Source organism: Marmota flaviventris, chromosome 8 (assembly GCF_047511675.1).
Source record: "Marmota flaviventris isolate mMarFla1 chromosome 8, mMarFla1.hap1, whole genome shotgun sequence".
Lineage (NCBI taxonomy): Eukaryota > Metazoa > Chordata > Mammalia > Rodentia > Sciuridae > Marmota > Marmota flaviventris.
The window spans coordinates 28,319,576-28,338,721 of NC_092505.1; the positions used below are offsets into that span (position 1 = coordinate 28,319,576).

The 19,146-nt window shown below is 37.1% G+C and overlaps 1 protein-coding gene across 1 annotated transcript in view; it reads left to right on the top strand.

Annotated features, from left to right (window-relative positions):
• Positions 1 to 414: 414 nt before the first annotated feature.
• The window catches only part of Robo2 (roundabout guidance receptor 2), a 550,514-nt gene continuing 531,782 nt past the window's right edge, over positions 415 to 19,146 (top strand). Inside the window, exons 1-3 of the mRNA XM_027929088.2 lie at positions 415 to 431; positions 530 to 660; positions 711 to 1,173. Coding sequence (XP_027784889.2) covers positions 415 to 431; positions 530 to 660; positions 711 to 1,173 — 611 coding nt within the window. The remainder of the gene's footprint in view (positions 432 to 529; positions 661 to 710; positions 1,174 to 19,146) is intronic.

The following is a 19,146-nucleotide window of genomic DNA, read 5'->3' on the forward strand; positions in this document are numbered from 1 at the left end:
CTTTGGATATCCCCAGCCTCCAAGCTCTTAGTTTCTCGCTTTCCCCATCTTCTGAACTCCCTAGCGTCCCACGATCCCGCGTCAAACTCATCTTTGAGAGGTCATAAGGCAACTGAGTACTGTAAAAGGGGATGCCACCTCTTCCTTTGCCCCCAGCGCCTGGAATTCTTTAGGGCTATAGATCTTGGCTAAAAGGAGCTGGTAGAGGTTAAAGATTTCTCTCCCACGCCCCCCCCCCCACCCCCGTCTAGGTTTTTCCCCACTTCCTAGTGTCTTTCATAACCATGTAGGAAGTACCAGCACACCACCTTCCCACTCCAAAAGGTGGTTTTATTTCCTTCCTTTCTTCCTCCTGCTCAGCTTCTCATTTTGCTAAAAGGTGAAGAGTGAGTGTTTGTGTGATTTTTACGCGTAATGAGGCTGCGCCCTGGGTCCTAGAGGATGATCTTTTTTTTTTCAGAAAGCGTGTGCAGCTCCAGCAGACGGAGGGATGAATAATTAGGAAGGGCTTCCATGAAATCACTCACAGAGAAAATTACCTGCCCATTAAACGGGACGCGGTGAGGAGCAGGAGGCTAGAGCCCACCTATCGCCTCCCGAGGCGGGAAGGAGGGGGACGAGGAGGCGCAGAGAAGGGGAAGGAGTTGACCGGTGGCCCCGGTCCTTGGCAGCCAGCGGAGCTCCAAATTTGCTAATTTCCGTCCCCCTAGGGCTCTCGACTCTCCAGACCCCTCCACAGTCCCCGGCGGGCTGTTGCCCCTGCACGAGGGGGTGGCGGAGTCTGGAGGTGGAGAGCTCAGTGCACCCCCTCATCCCCCCACCCCTCCCCGGGGCAGACTCCCAGCAGCTTCATTCCTCCCCTCCCCTCCCGCCTCCTCGCCTTCCCTCCTCTAAGTCCTTCCACCCGCGGCAGCTGCAGGAGGAGGCGAACGCTCTTCAGCCCCGCTGCCGGAGCAGCGGCAGTGGCAGCGGCTGGACCAGAGGGACAGGCGGCTGGACCGCGCCTGGCGGCTGGACTGTGCGCTCCTATTCTCTCCCGCTCCTGGGTCTTGGGCTCACTCGCCCAGTGCCGCTTTCCCCTGTGCCGCTGGGTGCACAATCGCTCAGAGGCGGCACCGCCGGGTGGCCGCAGCCTCAGCCCTGCCCCTCCCTCCCTCCCTTCAGCCTCATCACGTAGGAGTTCGGATTCTCCACCCGTTTTCTTTCCCTTTTCCTCTCTTTTGGAAACCAGAGGTGGAGGGCGGCAACAAGGCTGCTAAGGAGAGGCCCGCCTGCAAAGTGTTGCTTTGACACATCCTTATTATGGAAGTTAAGTGAAAAAAAACAAAAAACAAAATCCCCAAAAAACTCCGGGACGTGTTGCTGCTACGGAGAAGGAGACGGGGAAAGGAAACCAGTAGGCAGGCCAATGGTTTCTCGGCAGCTCTCTGGCAAGTTTGTGGAACACTTTCTAGGAATTAGGTCTTTTTCCTCCTCCTTCATCTTCTTGACTTCTGAAGAAAGAACTTGGCTTTGGATTGCAATGGAACCAAAGGAGAGAGGGTTAGACACACTTGAGTAATCTCTCCGGCTGGGGTAAATTTGTGGGAATTTAGGAATCAGAGTGTGGAAATACAGCAGCCTTTGAAGTGCCCTCCGTTAATTTGGATGGATCTAAGCGTGTCCCACTCAAGAACTGGACACCAACCCCTTGATCTTGTGATTTGCTCTTCTTGATTCTAAGTAGTATTTAGAAAAGTCTGAACTTTGGACCTACCTCTTTCTTTGATACTTATTTTTGTACTTTTGCTCTCTGGGATTGGTTTCTAAAACAATCTGGATCGTTTTTAATATGTCAAAATGAGTCTGCTGATGTTTACACAATTACTGCTCTGTGGATTTCTATATGTTCTGGTTGATGGTAAGTTAAAAACGCTTTTATCCTTTTTCGGTCGTCCCACTCCCAGCATTTCTTTCTGAGTCTGATGTAGGTTATACATAAAATGACATTATGTCTGCTGGTCAGTTTGGCCAGTCAGGAGTTCTTTAGGGGCAGAGGTTTTAGGTCTTTTGTTTCTATACTGCTGCAAGTGGAACACGTTAATAGTACCTATTGTCGTTATTTTTGTAATTTACTTAATTAATTGAGAAATTGGATAACAAATGATGGGCTCTCAGCTTTGTTAGGAGAAGAAATATCAAAGTGAATATCCTGAAAGACCCTAATGCCTAATGTGCCTGCTCTCTGGTGTTTACCCTGATATCTAAACTTTGGTTTAGAAATTCAAGGGAGGAACTATTGTAACAGACACTCTGAGGCAGGTTCAATGGGTCAGGAATTTGAGATTGGATATCACAGGGATCAATGTGTATCACCTGCGTGCCAGTGAATGCTATCCTAGCATGAAATCAGAATGAAGAATTTAGACCACAGAGAGAAAACTGTCAAAAGTGAGACTGGGCGAGGCTCCAGCAAGGGGCAGATGCAGGCATGGAGCACTCAGCTCAGTCCCCAGAGGGCAAACACAATGGGGACCTGAAACAGGTGCTATAGGTGTCTCCCTCTAGGTTGAGTCAGTCTGTCAAGCAGATAGCATTCTGCCTCTGATTCTCCTGTCTTTTGTTCTGATTCTGTTTCATGGGCTATTTTCATAGAATGTCAGTATTTTGTGAGACTATTACAAAACCTTTTTTGTAGCTGTTTTTAATGAACTGTGGAAATAATAATAAGGAAATCTTTTTCTTCAATAGAAGAAAGTCAAACAGATATTTGGTATTAGCCTTCTGTGGACTTTAAATTTATTTTATCAATGGAAAATATTGATAAGAACACCCCTCCCCTCTGGAAATAGAGATTGTAATACTTTTGTTTTCAGTTATGAATTTGTAAGTATTTGAGCTGCATTAGTCCAAATATTGGAGTCATCAAAATAATGTGTTGTCACATAAACTTTCCTTTAGCATTTGCATTGTGGATAAATTCATTATTTGGGACACTGCCCATTTTTATCCATCTGTGGGAGCTAACTTTATTCCTGGCAGTTGCTGCATGGTATCTAATGTATTGGACTGAGAAGGGAAGCCTTTCTATAAACATGAGGCAATACAGATGAGTTTACCTACTGTCAAGTGGCTGTATTCAATCATGGACTACATGAGTACCTATGCCCCCCAGCAACAGTAGGCAAGGGATGCATGTGTGCAGGCTGCTTCTTTTTCCCTCCTAAGTGATCATTGTGAATTATACTGGGGCAATATCTATAATCATATGTATAGTCATTCTCCATACATTTTCTTTTCTAACACTTTTACCTTTACAATATATTTACATTACCATAATATAAAGATTTACATATTTATCCTGAGTATATTTGATCATGATAAGACTTTGGTATAGCCATTAAAATAGTATGTCCTCATAAGCCACAATTTTACATACTTCAGCAACAGAAAGGCATGCATAAACTATGTATTAGACTACAGAATTATCACCAAGTTTTTTTTAAATCAAGTGTGTCTCTAGAAGGAATACAATTAAATTGCTCAGTGGAGGTGACAGAGGGAATCAGAAGAGCTCAGTGTTACAGAATGTAATTAATGTACCCGGGTGTTTGGAGGTATATGAAACAAATGCAATTAACCAGCTTGCTAGAACAGCAGTAGCAAGACATCATTTCTTTCTTTCTCTCCCTCCCTCCTCCTCTCTTCCCTCCCTCCTTTCATTCTTCTCTTGCTCCTTCCTTCCCTTCTTCCCTCCCTTATAACCCTCCCTCCCTTCTTTCCTTACTTCTTTCCCATACTCCTCCCACTTCCTGCTCCAAAGACACACCTAGAACCTTTGTTCTGATTTAACATTATAGGATCAGGGGTCATAATTTGTCTGGGCCATAATTATACAGCAGAATTCATAGTACATTGTGGAAAATACCCAGGGGTAGAATAGTTTAGACTGAAGAGGCAATGTTATTTTTTTTTCTCATGTGAAACTAGTTTTATATGTAGCATCTGCTATGTTGAAATCAAAGGAAACTGTGGACACTTTTATTGAATTAGTATGTAAATCATATGTTTGACATTGGATTGCCTTTGGATACTTCAGAATGATGACAGCTTCTCCATGGGGATTGTTGAAATTTGGGATGTGGACAACACTGCCCTCTAGGCTGTTTGGATACCTTGGGACTCAGTGTTCACATATATAATGAGGAAGCTGGTTTGTAGGATCTGTAAGCTTTGTTACTTTTCCAGGATGCTGTGATGTCTATTTACTTATTATCCTTCTTGGAGGTGTGTGCTTATTCTCCACATGAATTTCAAATTCCAAGAAGCTTGTACCATTTCAAAGATATACTGACTATCCTTGTGCTAGACACAGAAATTAATTTTATTCAGTGACAAATGATACATAGATTTGCATTGAAATTTGCTTGGTGGGTTATTTATATGTGCATTTTTATAGTGTTTGAAAAAAATGTTAAGAGTTTTGCCTCCTTATATAAGATATGTGCTAATATTATTTATGATTTTTTAGAATCCTGTCCCTGTAGCAATCCATAGGGAATAAATATTATGTTAGTTGAGAATATTAGTTGAGAACAGCAGAAAAACTTTTCTGCTTTGTATGTAAAGAAAAAATTTTTTCATTTGGTACAGATTAATTAACCACATTCAGATTTTTCTCTATATAGGAGAATACATATTGGGTTTAGAGTTGTTTTCTATATTTTCTTTGTTTTTAACTAATAATGGAGTTTTTCAATCATTTATAATAAAGCAATTTTAACTGTCAGACTTTATATTATCATCATGAATGCATACCTTGATCTGTTGATCTAATAGTTTTAAAATATTTGTGAAAAAAGTGTTTTTAAAATGAGAATGGATTTCTCATCTTTACTCCTTTTTTTAAAATGGAAATGGCACATGTGATATTTGGGGAGATAAAGATAATGTGTGTGCATAGTGCAGATGTATAATCTCAAATAGGTTTATACATTTTGCTAAAGTGCTCCTTTCAGTAATGGGCTCATTATTGTGGCCATATGTAGCCAATTTCAAAACTTAAATGGCATATAAGTAACCTGTAATGTGTTCTTGCAGCTATGCAGTAATGTCATGTTCGAATTGGCTTTGTTTGAATAACCTTTGATGCTATGCAACATGTGGACCATAAACCAAAAGGATTTCTTAGAACATTAAACAAGGATATCTAAAAGAACATTAAAAGTCATGGTTATACAGAAGAGACAGTTCTGATCATCTCATCTCTGAGCAGCTTGTACAAAATTGTATCTTTGATAATAAAAATATGGATATGTGAGCACATTGCATAAATGTGGATACATATATAGTGATGAAAGAAGCTTGTGTGTGTGTGTGTGTGTGTGTGTCTAGTTCTATCTGCTTAAGAAACCTAATCTGTTAGACATTCATTTACTTCCAATGTGCATTTTGGTCTCTGACAAGTATTAAGAGAGAATTTTCATCTTATTTCTTTCCCTTTTCTTCTTTTTCTCATCCTCCTTTTCCTTCCTTCTCCTCATTTTTCTGGTTCTTTTCCTCTTTCTCCTTTTTTGAATCTTGAGAAAGGAATTAGAGAAACATTTGAAGAATATAAGTGAGAGTATTTCTTGAATAATACTTAATAATAATAGAAATAATAATAATAGAAAACTTGCAGTTAAGGGCAATATATTAATTATGTTTTAACTTTAGGTTAGGTGTATCCAATTAGGGTTTTGGCTTCCTTGCTTTTCTGCCGTAGTCTGACTGGGCACAAGTCATGAGCCACTCAAGCAGGAACAAACTTTATTTCCGAACTCCACCAGCACACTCCACACACGCTCCCCGGGAAGTCTCCTGAACGCCACCCACGCGGCTCCTCCAGGAACACACCACCCACCAACCGGAACTCCCCCCACCAGGCTGCACGCACACCCACTCTCCGAATCCCGCGAGAACTCCAGGGGAACTCCAAAGTAGTGGGCACCCAGGCAGCAAGAGCCGCCCTATACCGGACAGTAAAGGTCTAATATACAAAATTGAATCAATCCAGCATCATCTTAATGGCTTGCTTCTCAACCATTACTTCTGGCAAAATGCCAGGGGCCATTCTGACTCGGCTGTGGCTCTCAACACTTTTCTTTAAAGATACTAAGTTTATACAACCTTGTTTTTTATAGACCTTATATTTTTCTAGTTTAGATAAACAAAAGTCTTCATATCTGAGTTTGAGTAGAAATAGAAACTTTATAGAGTACCATTTCACAGATTTTGCTTCAAGAAAATAATTTTTCTTTCTTAATTGTGTATCTAGATATAGGCCTATCAACATAAATCAGTACATTAATATGAATATTTATTTTAATCTCCTTTTGAAAAATTATTGAATAAAGAATGAATTTGGGCTGGGGTTGTGGCTCAGCGGTAGAGCACTTGCCTAGCACATGTGAGACGCTGGGTTGGATCCTCAGCACCACATAAAAATAAATAAAATTAAAAAAATTAAAAGAATGAATGGGTGACTGTAGTCTTTTTAAATGTTTTTTAAATTTGTTTTAATTAGTTATACATAACAGTAAAATACACTTTGGTAGAGCATATGATTTCTCATTCTTTCAGGTTATACACAATGTAGAAATGATTCTAGTCTTTTAAGGAGAAATTTCTAAAAACTCTTTCAATGTTTAGCAAGGTGTTTATCATTACCATAATAGTCATGTAATATGCCATCTAATGAGTGGCATGCTCACCCAAAATACCTGTCCCTAACTGAAAACAGCATTGAAGTAACTTGGGCCTCAACTTTCTTCTTCATGTTCTTTGCTGACTCATGTCCTTAGCATTTATTCTTTACTCTATTGGAAATGCTCTTACCTGTATCTTTGTATTGGTTAGTGAGTCTTTCAATTGATTTATTTAAGTTCCTGTTTCAATATGTCTTCAAAAATAAGGGTATATAAGTCATTTTTTTCTGTTACTACAAAAATGCAAAGACAAAAGGTTTATTTTGGCTTATACTTTTGGAGGTTTCCATTTGGGATGGGTAGACTGCAATGCTTTTAGGCCTGTGGTGACCCATCATGGTGGGAAGGCATTTTTACCTTATGGCCAGAAGCAAAAGAGAGGAAGGGGAAGTGACTGAGTCCCCCTGTCTCCTTCATGAGAATGAAACCAAAGACCTAAGGTCTTCCCATTCTGCCTTACCTTCTCCTAATAGTACCAACTTGGGCTTTTGGGAAAAAAATCCAGATCTAAAATTTTTCCCCTTAAGACACAATTGAGCTACACCCTTTATCTTTATCTTTCTTAAAATATTTCATCTTTCTTGGAAGTGTGCTTGTTAGTGTGTGTGTGTGTGTGTGTGTGTGTGTGTGTATCAAAAATTGTGAAGAGACTGACATTTTAACTTATTTGCAAACTAAAAAGAGCTGCACGAATAGCGGCAAAAGACATGAGATTGATGGGTCAGAGATAATGGTCTTTATTAGTCATGCCACAATAAGCAGCATGGTTCATATTTGTGTTGATTTGCTTAGTCTCTGGGGGGGGGGTGCAGATAGATAAATGATGCATACGTAGTGGGTTTTTCTCACAACCGAAGAACCCTGAACTTGGAACCTGAATATTTATAATAGGCAATAATGTAACTTGCCCCACCTATGCCTTGGGTAGCATTATTATCTTGACCCTTAAGGAAATCTGCCTTCTCTTCTCAAAGGGGGCAGTCTCTATTTTCTAAAATCTGTGAACTCTATTTCAATAAATATCTTCGAAAATACAGTTTGGAAGAAAACAGTAGTTAGTGCCTCTGCTAGCAAGACATGCAGAAACAAGAAGATCAGCATGTTCTCCCCCAGGTAGAGAGGTATGGACACTGGTTTGTTTATTGTCTGTCTCTTCCTCTTAGTGACTCCTCCACTAAACTGCTAGGTCAGGGATTTAGGAGTCATGTTTATCAATGAACTTCTAGTGCCTAGAGCATTGAATGACACATAGTAGATAGTCAAATATTTGTTGAATAAATGCAGCTGTGATTATGGAGTAATTTTGACATGTTGATTTTCATGCCTTAACCCAACACATGAGATGTTTCCCATTTGAACTAAGGTATGTGTATGTGTGCTTGCGTGCGTGTGTGAGTGTGTGTGTGTGTGTGTGTGTGTGTACAGAAACTAAGAAATATAGCTTACAAACTATATATTGACTCAAATGATACCATGATTTCTGGTTATTTAAAATTTTGCCTTTTGCATAGCAGAACATACAGAATTGACCATTTGGTTTGATATACCTCTTTCCAGTCAAAGAAAGGTTATTTTCTCTCGTGATTATTTTCCCATTCACTCTTTCCTGATCCCAACACCAGCACTGCTGTGTTTTTTAACAGACTGTTGAGTGTTATGCATATTTTGATAAGGCATTTTTCAGATGATTCTGATAGGCCTTAGTAGGACCATACACTCTCCCTTTCTCTGAGCAACATGATGATACCTAGCCTAAGATATGAGACTTTCTTCTACATTTATGGTAGATTTCACTTTCCACTTAAACATTAGCACCAAATAAAAATTATTTCCTTAGTTTGGAGATGGAATCAAATATATTATTCCTAAAATTGGTCCCCAGATATATAGCTCCCAAATAATTGAAAAAGAAAAGGAACATTAAAAGTAATATCCCCAGTAATGGACATCACCCTGTTCTATCTGTTCTTGTAATCATCACACCCAAGGAGCTGTTTACCATCCTTGACACTGAGTTGAGATATACTCAAGAATTTGGCAAGTGGAGCCTTCTTTGCAAAGTTACATTTGGTTTATGAAAATGAATGGAAGCCTTAACAGGAAAATTTATTTTTCAAAAGTAATGAATGTCAGCCTAGATATTTCTCTGAACTTTGGTGTTTAAATCTTTTCTATTTTTCTCTAGTAGATTTGCAGAGATGTAATTCATATACTGTAAAAATTTACCTGTTCAAAGTGTGTAGTTCAGTATTTTTAGCATATTAACAAAGTTATGTAATCATCACTAGAACCTAATTTTATAATTACCTCAAGAAATCTTGTACTCTGTTCAGTGTGCAATGTGATCTCCTACCATAGGAAACCACTTGTCTACTTTTCTGTTTCCATAGAATTATCTGTTCTGGACATTTCATGTATATGGAATAATGCAAATCATGACATTGTGTGACCAGTTTCTTTACCAGAGTGTAATATTTTCAAGGGTCATTATGTGGTAGCATGAATCTGTACTTCTTTTTTATATTACTGAATAATATTTCATATCATTTATTATTTAGCTTATCAACTGTGAACTATTATGGAGATTGCTGCTTTGAATATTCATGTACCTAATTTTTATATAGACAGTGTTTTTCATTTTCTACATTTACCCTAGACTGAAAGTTTTGGGTCATGGCAACTCTAGACTTAACCTTTTGGGGAACTGCATGACTATTTTCCAAAGTATCTATATAATCTTACATTCCCACTAGTGGTGTTTATGGTAGATATTTTAATTTAAAGAAATTATTGAATATCCTTCATAAGTTGTATCTAACGTTTTACATTGAATCTATTTTATATTACAAAAATATGTATTTAATTTCCAATAGTCCTAATTTCTCATTGGTTTGCTAATTGATGTTTTTCAAATCTTTAGTTGCCCTGTAGGGTTTTATGAATACGGTTAACAATACTAAACCGGTCACTTTTAGCAGAGATCTCAAAAATATTAAACATAAATCATACAATGTGATCATCTCAGAACTAGAATAAATACATATAATTATGTGGCACAAATCTCTATTATTGGGACACATGGAGAATTGAAGGTCAGAGATTTTTATATTCTTTGTCCCAGAACCCCTTGATACTTAATGATGGAGCGGAATCTAGAGCCTAGGGATGTTTTATGTCTATAACATACTTGTTCCTGTGAGAGACTGTTTCTAGTTTCCTAGCCCTAAAACTTTGTAACAGGAATTTCAGTGTGCTGTTTATACTGCATGAAAATGACAAATTGTTTTCCTAAACATGTCAGTGGGAACATCAGCCTGGATATGTTGAGGTTATCATTTGATTCAGCACATGCTAATTGAGTATCCATTTATATACAGGACAACTTGCTGGGTTCTGTGAGGACCATAATAACTGTAAAATTGATTCCATCTTTAAGGATATTCCTATTTAATAGGGCAGGTACCAAATGTTCAATTCACCAAAATAAAAGTAGTGTCCAATAAATGGGGGTTTGATGACATTCACGGCAGAGTGTGAGAACTTCAAGAAGGAATAGGTAATTTTAAGCTTATATTATCTAAGAAATGTCAGCACCCATGGGTTTCTTCACCTGGGCCTCAGAGGAGCAGTGGGGAGTTTGATGGGTGAAAAAATTAGAAATTGCATTTCAGCAAAAGGAGGAGAAGGAAGAATGTCATGGACAGGACAAAAGCATGCTAAAGGGAAAGATAGGAAATCTACTTTGGTTGCAATATTGTTTGTAGGGAAGAAGCATGTTATGATAATTAAAAGACTGTTGGCAAAGAATATTGAGTGAGTTTCAACAAACAATTTAAACTCTCTATGCCTCAGTGTCCTTATCTGTAAATGAGGCATGGTATCAATGTCTCTCTGAAACAGTTGTTATGAAGAATAAATGAATATATATAGGAAAATAAATATATTATTCTCTGAATGTGACCTGATGTTTTATAAGCACCATCTAAATGGTACTAGTATTTTCATTATCATTCCTCACTACTGTGAACAAGGAATTAACTAGAAGAGAACTTTGGCTGTCAAACTATTTGGGAGCTACATTTGGGATACATTTCTATGACAATTTTAATATAATGTTTTTCAAGCATGAGTCTTCAAATGACTGATGAGAATTTTTGCTGCCTCTTAAGTGGACTCATCTGTGACCACACCTATGCAGCTGTGACAAACGTGCTATGACATGTGTGTTTCCATTGCATCATTTGCTGATTGCAGAGCAAATGGCATTCCCAAGTGCATAGTGTTATGAATGAAAGGAATAAACAAGGGGGACATACTGCAGATAGCAATTTTTGTTAACAAATGGAATATGCTTGGATAATGCTGCATTTTATTTCATGTCGACAGTTTACATTCTATCCAGAATATTTTACCTGGTGCTTTTAATGTAAAGTACCAAGGAGATAAATCTTGTATAAGATCAACTTACTGAGTTCTAATTTAACACTCCTACTATGGAAAATATTTTGAAAACCCAATATTGAGCCTCATTTTCTATTTTTCTCTAGATAACCCAATTTTGTAGTATAGACATTGATTCTAATAATTACCCATTATTCAGATTTGCATAATGAGTGTTTGTGTATATCAGAAAGGATAACCTAAATATAACAATATCATGACTACTAAGGAAGGGGCACTCCTTGGGTGACCAAAAGGTCTGGACTTCAGAGTCAGTCTTTCTACCTATTAATTGTATGGTCTTGAAACCTTACAAATTTCTTTCTTTTTTTTTTTTTTTTATAAAGATGAGATTTTACTGTGTACTCTCCAAGGTCTGCCTCAAACTTAAATTCTGTTTTCTAAGTAATTTTATTTAATGCTTTATTGTATGTTATCATTCTTGAGTACATTTTAAGGAGAAATTTTGGCCTAGAAAAAAAATATTGAAAAATATGCCTAAATATGCATCTTTGAAAATTATCATGGTCTATTGTCCAATCTGCCTGCCAAATGTGAGCTCAATGACATGGATATGAATGGTGGGCAAATATCACTAATCTTATAATTCACATCCACATTTGTTCATTAATGACCAGTAGTACTTACATTTTCTTTATGAATAATGGAAGTTAAAAAAATAATACTGCTAAAAAAATAATAGTCTTCAGTCATTGTGTTTAGGTTTATGACCTCTTAACTAGAACCATATGCAACATAGTAGCTATAGCTCAGGAGGGTTAATAGCCATTTTTAAATTTCTGTGGCGAGGATTGATGTGGGATCTATTTCCCCTTGTTTTTGGTCCCAAGATTTTTTTGGAAATTAGCTGTAGAACATGGAATATAACAACAATCCCAGTACACTGCTTTTGAGTTTAAACAAGGATCACCTAGTTAAAACCAAACTGGAATTAAGAGGTTTGTCCAAAACCTCTGCCATATTTATAACCAATTAAAATGTTCATAAGTACGATCCAAAAGGGGAGAATTTTTGACTTTTAAAAAAATTGTCAGGAATCTTTCTTTGTAAAGAAAAGTTTATAAATCTTTATAAATCAAGGTTAGAGCTATACTTTAAAGTTTTGCAGTGTATATTTTCAAATACTAGCAAAGACCACAGTATGGTTAGACTAATTTGTTTAACTCTGCCTCCTAATCATAGAATATGATTTTTGGTATTGCATTGAATTAAAGAAATTTAGGATGAATCTAGAAATAGGCATTCAGTTGTGTTTTATAACTTTGATCCTCTGAATATTGTTAAATAACAGTGTAGTATTGAAAATCAAGCCCATTTTTGATAAGTTAGAGAGGGCATTCTTCCACTTTCTCCTCCTAGATAGCCAACAACAGGTTGGTTGTTGTTAACCTTTATCTGGCTTACCAATCTTATTATGTATTGGAAAAGAAATTGGATAGAGAACAGAGTATAACTTTTTTTTTTTTTTTTTTTTTTTTTTTTTTTTTGGTACTAGGGATTAAATACAGGTACTTTAGCATTGAGTCACATCCCCATAACTTTTTTTTGTTTTATTTTGAGACAGAGTATGACTAAGTTGCTTAGGGCCTCTGTGGGGCCTAAACCTTGCTGAGGCTGTCCTTGAACTTGCAATCTTCCCGCCTTAGAATTCGGGGTCCCTGATATGACAAATGTAATTCACCAGGCCCAGCTTGCCTATAATCTTTTGCAAATAAAACCAGCTATGACATTCATCAGCATTTTATTTCCAGGCAAAATGGACTTTCAAGAGTTAGAACACATAATTTGATGTTGTGGGAACAATTTTATCAACTGCAATTTATTTCATTTAATCTCAAGACTTAAAAATTGAAAATGCAAAAATATTTCAAGGGTGCATAATGCCTGCATGCACAAAACTTAAAACTGTCATTCAGTGGGGATAAATAGCCTCCTCTTCTCCTCCAAACATGGTCAATGCTGCTTAAAAACTTCACCGGAGAAGAAGTGCTAAGAGATTCAACGGTGGTGTTTTTTCCATGGCTCTTATGAAAATAAGTAAGTGGTTTTGTAGTTAAGTAGTTTTTAAGTGCTTCAGTCCCACTGTTGTGATTTGAAACCCTGAATAATGTCAATTTTTAATACAACATGAAAGAAAAAAGAATTTGGGAAAATATGTACAACATGTGAGTATATATTTTGGGCAAACAAGCTCTTATCCATCTCACCCCCATACACAGGGCTATAAGATATGAATTAACTGAGGTGTTTGATGGTTGCTGTCTATTCACAATTCAACACAGAATTTTATTTCAAGAACACTTTCCAGACTATGAATTTGTATTGTACTTTTCTGTTAAACTCCTAACACCTGTGATGTTCATCCATTGGATATAATGAAATCCTCCAGATTTGTGATTCTCTCAGTAAATGTGTCTCATTATGTTAAATTTAAATTCCAAGTTTGTTCAACTTTTCAAAAGGAGTTTTTATCTTTTGAATCAGGAGCTACACATGGCATGCAAATAAGATGACCAGACAAATGCTCTTATAGGCTCATGTTTATCAGGATTTGCTTCTAAGTTTTCTAAACATGGAGTGCTTTGGGAGTTTCTGAATATTTTTTTTTTTCATTTGAAATGATCCGGGAGATCCAAGGATATGTCTGGGAGGGGTAATCTTTGTGAACTGTAAGGGGTCAGTGACAGGGTGCATTATAAATAAAAAAAAAAAAAAAACTGAACATTTGAATGAAGTGGATCAGCCTAGTATCAGACACTCAACTATATAGCAAATAGACAAGCTGATATTTAGTTCTATGGATTGTTAACATTCACATAAAACAGAATTATTTAGCATTTACTGAATCCTTTTTGATAATCAATTTGGGATCAAATGCAAAAGAACATGTGTCTGCTTTGTATGACCCCAAATTCTTCCGTTTTCCCTTTGAGCAGATGACATGCCTTCTTTGCTGACTGATATTGGTTGCTAGGAGAAGTGCACTGGTTTGGTCCCTTCTTATCCAGCAGTAAAACTAAAGAGTGTATTGAGTGAGAGAAAGAGGCAGAACATAGTATAGGCCATGAATCATGACTTGTCTCTAATATGTCCACTTTGCTCCAATTTTTTTTCTTTAAAAACTTTTGTTTTTACCAATGATGCTTTCTTTCAGCCATTATCTATAATCCTCCTGGAGCCTAAGGGGACAGGGTTGCTAAAGAGAGGCTGTGCTGCTAAGAGTCCACTCAAAGCAGTAATAAAAGCCTTGAGAGTTATTCATGGGGCCACATGAGTGAGAAAGCCCTACTCCGTGAATAGCATCAGTCAGCTGCCTTTGAGATCCGTGATTAATACCTTCTGTTTGTAATGGGGGGGGAGGCAGACAAGAAAGTTTTTTATACTACTTTGGCCATTTTGCAAATTATATATTATACAGCATCAAAGCTTTAGACAAAGAAGTTACTAAATTTACAATATCTGCAATGTTCTTTTTAAAATGTAGTGTTTTACAAACTGTTAATTGTGACTACTGTCAAGTGAAATTGAAATGGTAAAAATATCCCAAATGAGCATTAAAAAAAAAAAAAATCAGCCATCCTTATACGTTGGCAAAGTTTGTGATGATACTGAATTGAAGAAAACATGGTATTAGTGATCATATTCAGAATGTTTTCCAGGCACATTTCTTTTACAACATTCAAATAGCATTTTTGTTTGTTTGATGAAGAAACTAATTACAATACTCTTGAGGATGTAGAGAAGCATCTAATGAGAAAGTGTTAAGGGTGGCAGGTGTTAGTTTCCCATGAGCACTTGGATGTAAGGAACAGTCTGTGGTTTACAAAGAAGTTGTTATTTATATGTATATATGTGTGCACAGTAGGCTTTATCTATAGGACAGTTTAGCATTAGGGACTGGAGATGGTATCAATATAATCCCATTACATCATATCTTTTGATCACCTTATATACACACCACAGTTCAAATAAAATGCTTGAGGTTTAGGAACCATGTGGTGCATCGATAGAAAAGTTTCCAGTTTTGGTGGCCTGTTGTGTGTCAACTAGATAATGTAAATTGATGCTTCTCTAATCTGTTTTTCAGCATGATTCTAATGTCATGCATATTGTTAATATTTAGATAGTAAATTAAGCCAAACCTTAGTGTTTTTTAAAAATAATTCCCATTTTTCTCTTTATTTTACATTTTTATTTTTGATGGAGCACCCTAGTGTGGTCCTTGAATACATTCTCATGTTCAATCAAAAGTGAATACTTTTATCTGACTCTGAGAATAAACAACATTTAAAAGATTCTGAATGATGTTCTTATAAAATGTTTTTCACTCTGTGGAAGTGAAGTATCTTGTTAAGAGGTGGTAATACCCAAGGGCAATCAGAGATGAAATTGTAACGATTTGGTGAGTGATGTCTAGAGATCAGCTTTAAGTGAGGTCTGATTTAACATCTTTATTAGTGATACAAAGGACAGAACAAAACGATAAAGAAATTACATATCTCATTATTATAAAACTATCGTTCTTTCCCTTCCTCCCCTGAAACCACATGGAATGATTCACAAAATTTTAGGAAGAAAAAACTCTTAAGAGAGTAAAAGCTAAAGCTTTATTTAGCATATATATATAAACAAATCCTTCAGGGAAATAATCAGAAATCTAGATATCTAACTAGAGGGAGAAGCCAGCAAAACAATAAGGCTGAAAGGGCCCAGGGGATAAGTGTAGGAGTCGGGGCAAGGAGAGAATGTGATTCAGATTAGAAGTGTACTATCCCAGTTTAAAGGTCACGAGATTATAGTGCCCATTTTGGTAGTTTTGCATCACTAACTAGGGAGAATCCCCTTCAATGAATGTGGCTTAAGTGCAATTGAAATACTTCTTTCATTTTGTGTTTCACTGCCAGAACATGAGAGAGGTTTTGGCAGAAGAGACACAGAAGTTAGTACAAAGATAGAGTCTTCAGAAGGATGACCGCTTAAAACCAGAGAAGGCTGCGCTCAGTATCTCTGTATATCCAGGCCTAAACAGATGAAATAACAATACTAACATGGATTCTAGAAGACCTTCTTAAATATTGGGATGGGGGGATTTGGCAAAAATGAAACCATATTCAATGTATTTTGCCACTCACATTTTAGGACTTGTCACAAACCTTGTGACAAGCTATGAGCTGTACTTAGGTGGAAAATACTCATTGAAAATTGTTGACTTAAACTAAAGGAGATGCTTAATATAACGTCGCATTGTAGTTCAAAGGATAATTAGTAAACAGCAAGAGTCTACTATATAAAAAGATGAGAGTTGTAATCAGATGCATTGGTTGAACGGAACCCAGAACATAATCCTCTTACTACTTTCAACATTAACAAAATTTTATTAGATGGTCCTGTGTCCTTTGGGGCTATGCAATTTAAGAGAATGTGAAAACTTTGGCCATCTCTATTCTGTAAGAAGCTGGAAAATGGTAACAGGAAAATAGTATCTAACATTGGCAATATAAGTTCTTTTTTTTTTTTCTGTTTTTCATCTGGTCCCATTGTTTTGAATAAATTAATAATAGAAGGCAAAACAATGTCCTGTAATTTGGTTTAAAGTATTTTCAGATATTCAGTAGCTGTCACATACAAGCTGGTAATCGGCTATTGTTTTATATCATGAATGATAAGCCCAAGAGAACAAAAAGAATGTAGAGCTGGTGCCAGCCCTCATCAACTCCATCTTGTTCTTACAGTCTCAGGGTACCTCTGTTACCATATTCATCTACTTAATACTGAGTCTCTCAGAACTTTTCTGTTAAGGGTAAAAGCTGTAACTAGTTTTAGCATGGCCAGCTCTGGACTTCTGTCACATTATTCAACTCTGCTTGTAGTGAGAAAGTAGCCAATATGTAAATGAATGAGCAGAGTATGTTCCCATAAAATTTTACTAACAAAAAATTTGAGTATTTATTATAATTTTTGATATCATAAAATAGTATTTTTTGCTTGCTTTTTTTTTCTTCCATTTAAAAATAAAAAAGATATTTCTTATGAGTCATAGCAAAAATAAACAATGGGCCAGATTGTGCCCGAGAGTGGTAAGTTTCTGTTAAGAATATACACTGGTTTTGTTCATTAAGAACTAGAGGAAGAAGGCGTGGGTGGGTAAGTGATAGAATGGAGTTGGAATCCTGATATATTATTTCTTCAGCTTCATCATGATTCTTTCATTCTTCCCATAAATATTTAAGCTAAATATTTACATACTTGGTTGTGTGTTCTTTTTTTGAACCTAAGGGCGCTTAACCACTGAGCCACATCCACAGCCATTTTACTTTTTATTTTGAGACAAGGTTTTGCTAAGTTGCTTAGGGCCTCGATAGGTTGCTGAGGCTGGCTTTGAACTTGTGATCCTCCTGCATCAGCCTGCATTAGTTGTAGGTAAGATGACTTACCTACAGTCTCTGGCCTCAAAGACTACTATAGTTGAGACATTCACACAGTTCATTGAGAACCTAAAGGGTTGCCCAGAGCCTTCTGAGAAAGCTCACCTGGCAGGTAACTTCAGCAGCATTGAGAAGAAAAGGAAGGTTGAGCTCCCCCTTTCAACAAGTGGTTATGTTGCTGGGAATGGTGTGGAAAGGTTGCCAGAGGCATCAGATTACCCCTGGTTGGGTACAGGGGCAAAGAGGAGAGCCCTGGAAATGTGTTTGGAGGTTGTCTTGGGAAAGACTTAGTCATGGATGGAAAGCAGTGAAATTCATCAGGAAGTTTTAAAGTGGATTAATGTTCTTAAAAACATAATATATGCCCTCTACCAGGTTGTTATTAAAGATAGAAAGACCAAAAGGAGAGAAAACCCTTTGGGAATGAAATGGTGAATTTCCAACAGATGTTACAGTGGGGAGACAGACTGAAAAACTATGGTGGAGGGAAATTTGACAGAATTGGACTGGATGCAGGGAGTAAAGGAGAAAGTGGGGGTGGGGGTGGGGTGCAGGGTAGTGAGACAGCCTGAGGCTTCTAGGGCTTCAAATTGAGAATTTGGGAAAGTGAGTCAGAATTAACATATTTGCCATTGCATCTGTCTGTCTTTATGGGGAAATTATTTCATCCTATCCTTCCCTGCTGTTCCTCTAGAGTTGAAGATATTAGATCATTTGCTATTTGTGATTTCTTTACTGTTCACATATTTGGGCTAGTGTACGTTCGAACTCAACTTCAGATTTGCATGAAATTTAAAACTAAGGCTTTGGTTCCTATATACATGCTTTCCATTGAAAGATTCAAATAGTTGTTTTTTTTTTTGTAGACAGTGTATGGCATCTTTAAAACCCAAGAATAATTTCATAAAGTTTTCCAAGAGAAATCTCTGCCTTCTGTCAGTATACAGCAAGATTCTTATTTATGTCTTAGTCCATTTTATATCTGCTGAGTTACATTTAGGAGAGTTTTAAGTTCGATGAGCATAATGTATACTACATAGACAGTTTTTATGCAGTGGGAGAAGCCCATACAATGGTGCTTCAAATTCAATGTGTAGTCCCCTCTACCAGCATGGTGGTGCATAAGTCTATCAGCCTAGGATAAAGGCCCATAGATGTACCAGTTGAGATTCTCTGTTTGCTGCACAAGGATGTGTTGTCTCCTTTCCCCCAGTCCTTAGACATCTCCATATCACTCATTTTTTAATTTGTAGGGGGGGGGGTATGAGAGAGAGAGAAAAAATTAGAATGGAGCTAGTAGCTCAGCAATATGGAAGTAAAAATAAAATGAGCAGTGAGAGATAATGGAGACCAATTCTGAAAGCTTCCAATCATTTTTTATTTTGTCAACTTCACATTGCTATCATGCTGTGGAACTACATCATAGCCAACATTTGAAAACACATGGGTACTGTACCTTAACATCACTATAGTCAGCAATGAGAAGAGCCCAAATTGTGCAAAATCACATCAGTGTATGTGCACATGTGTCCACA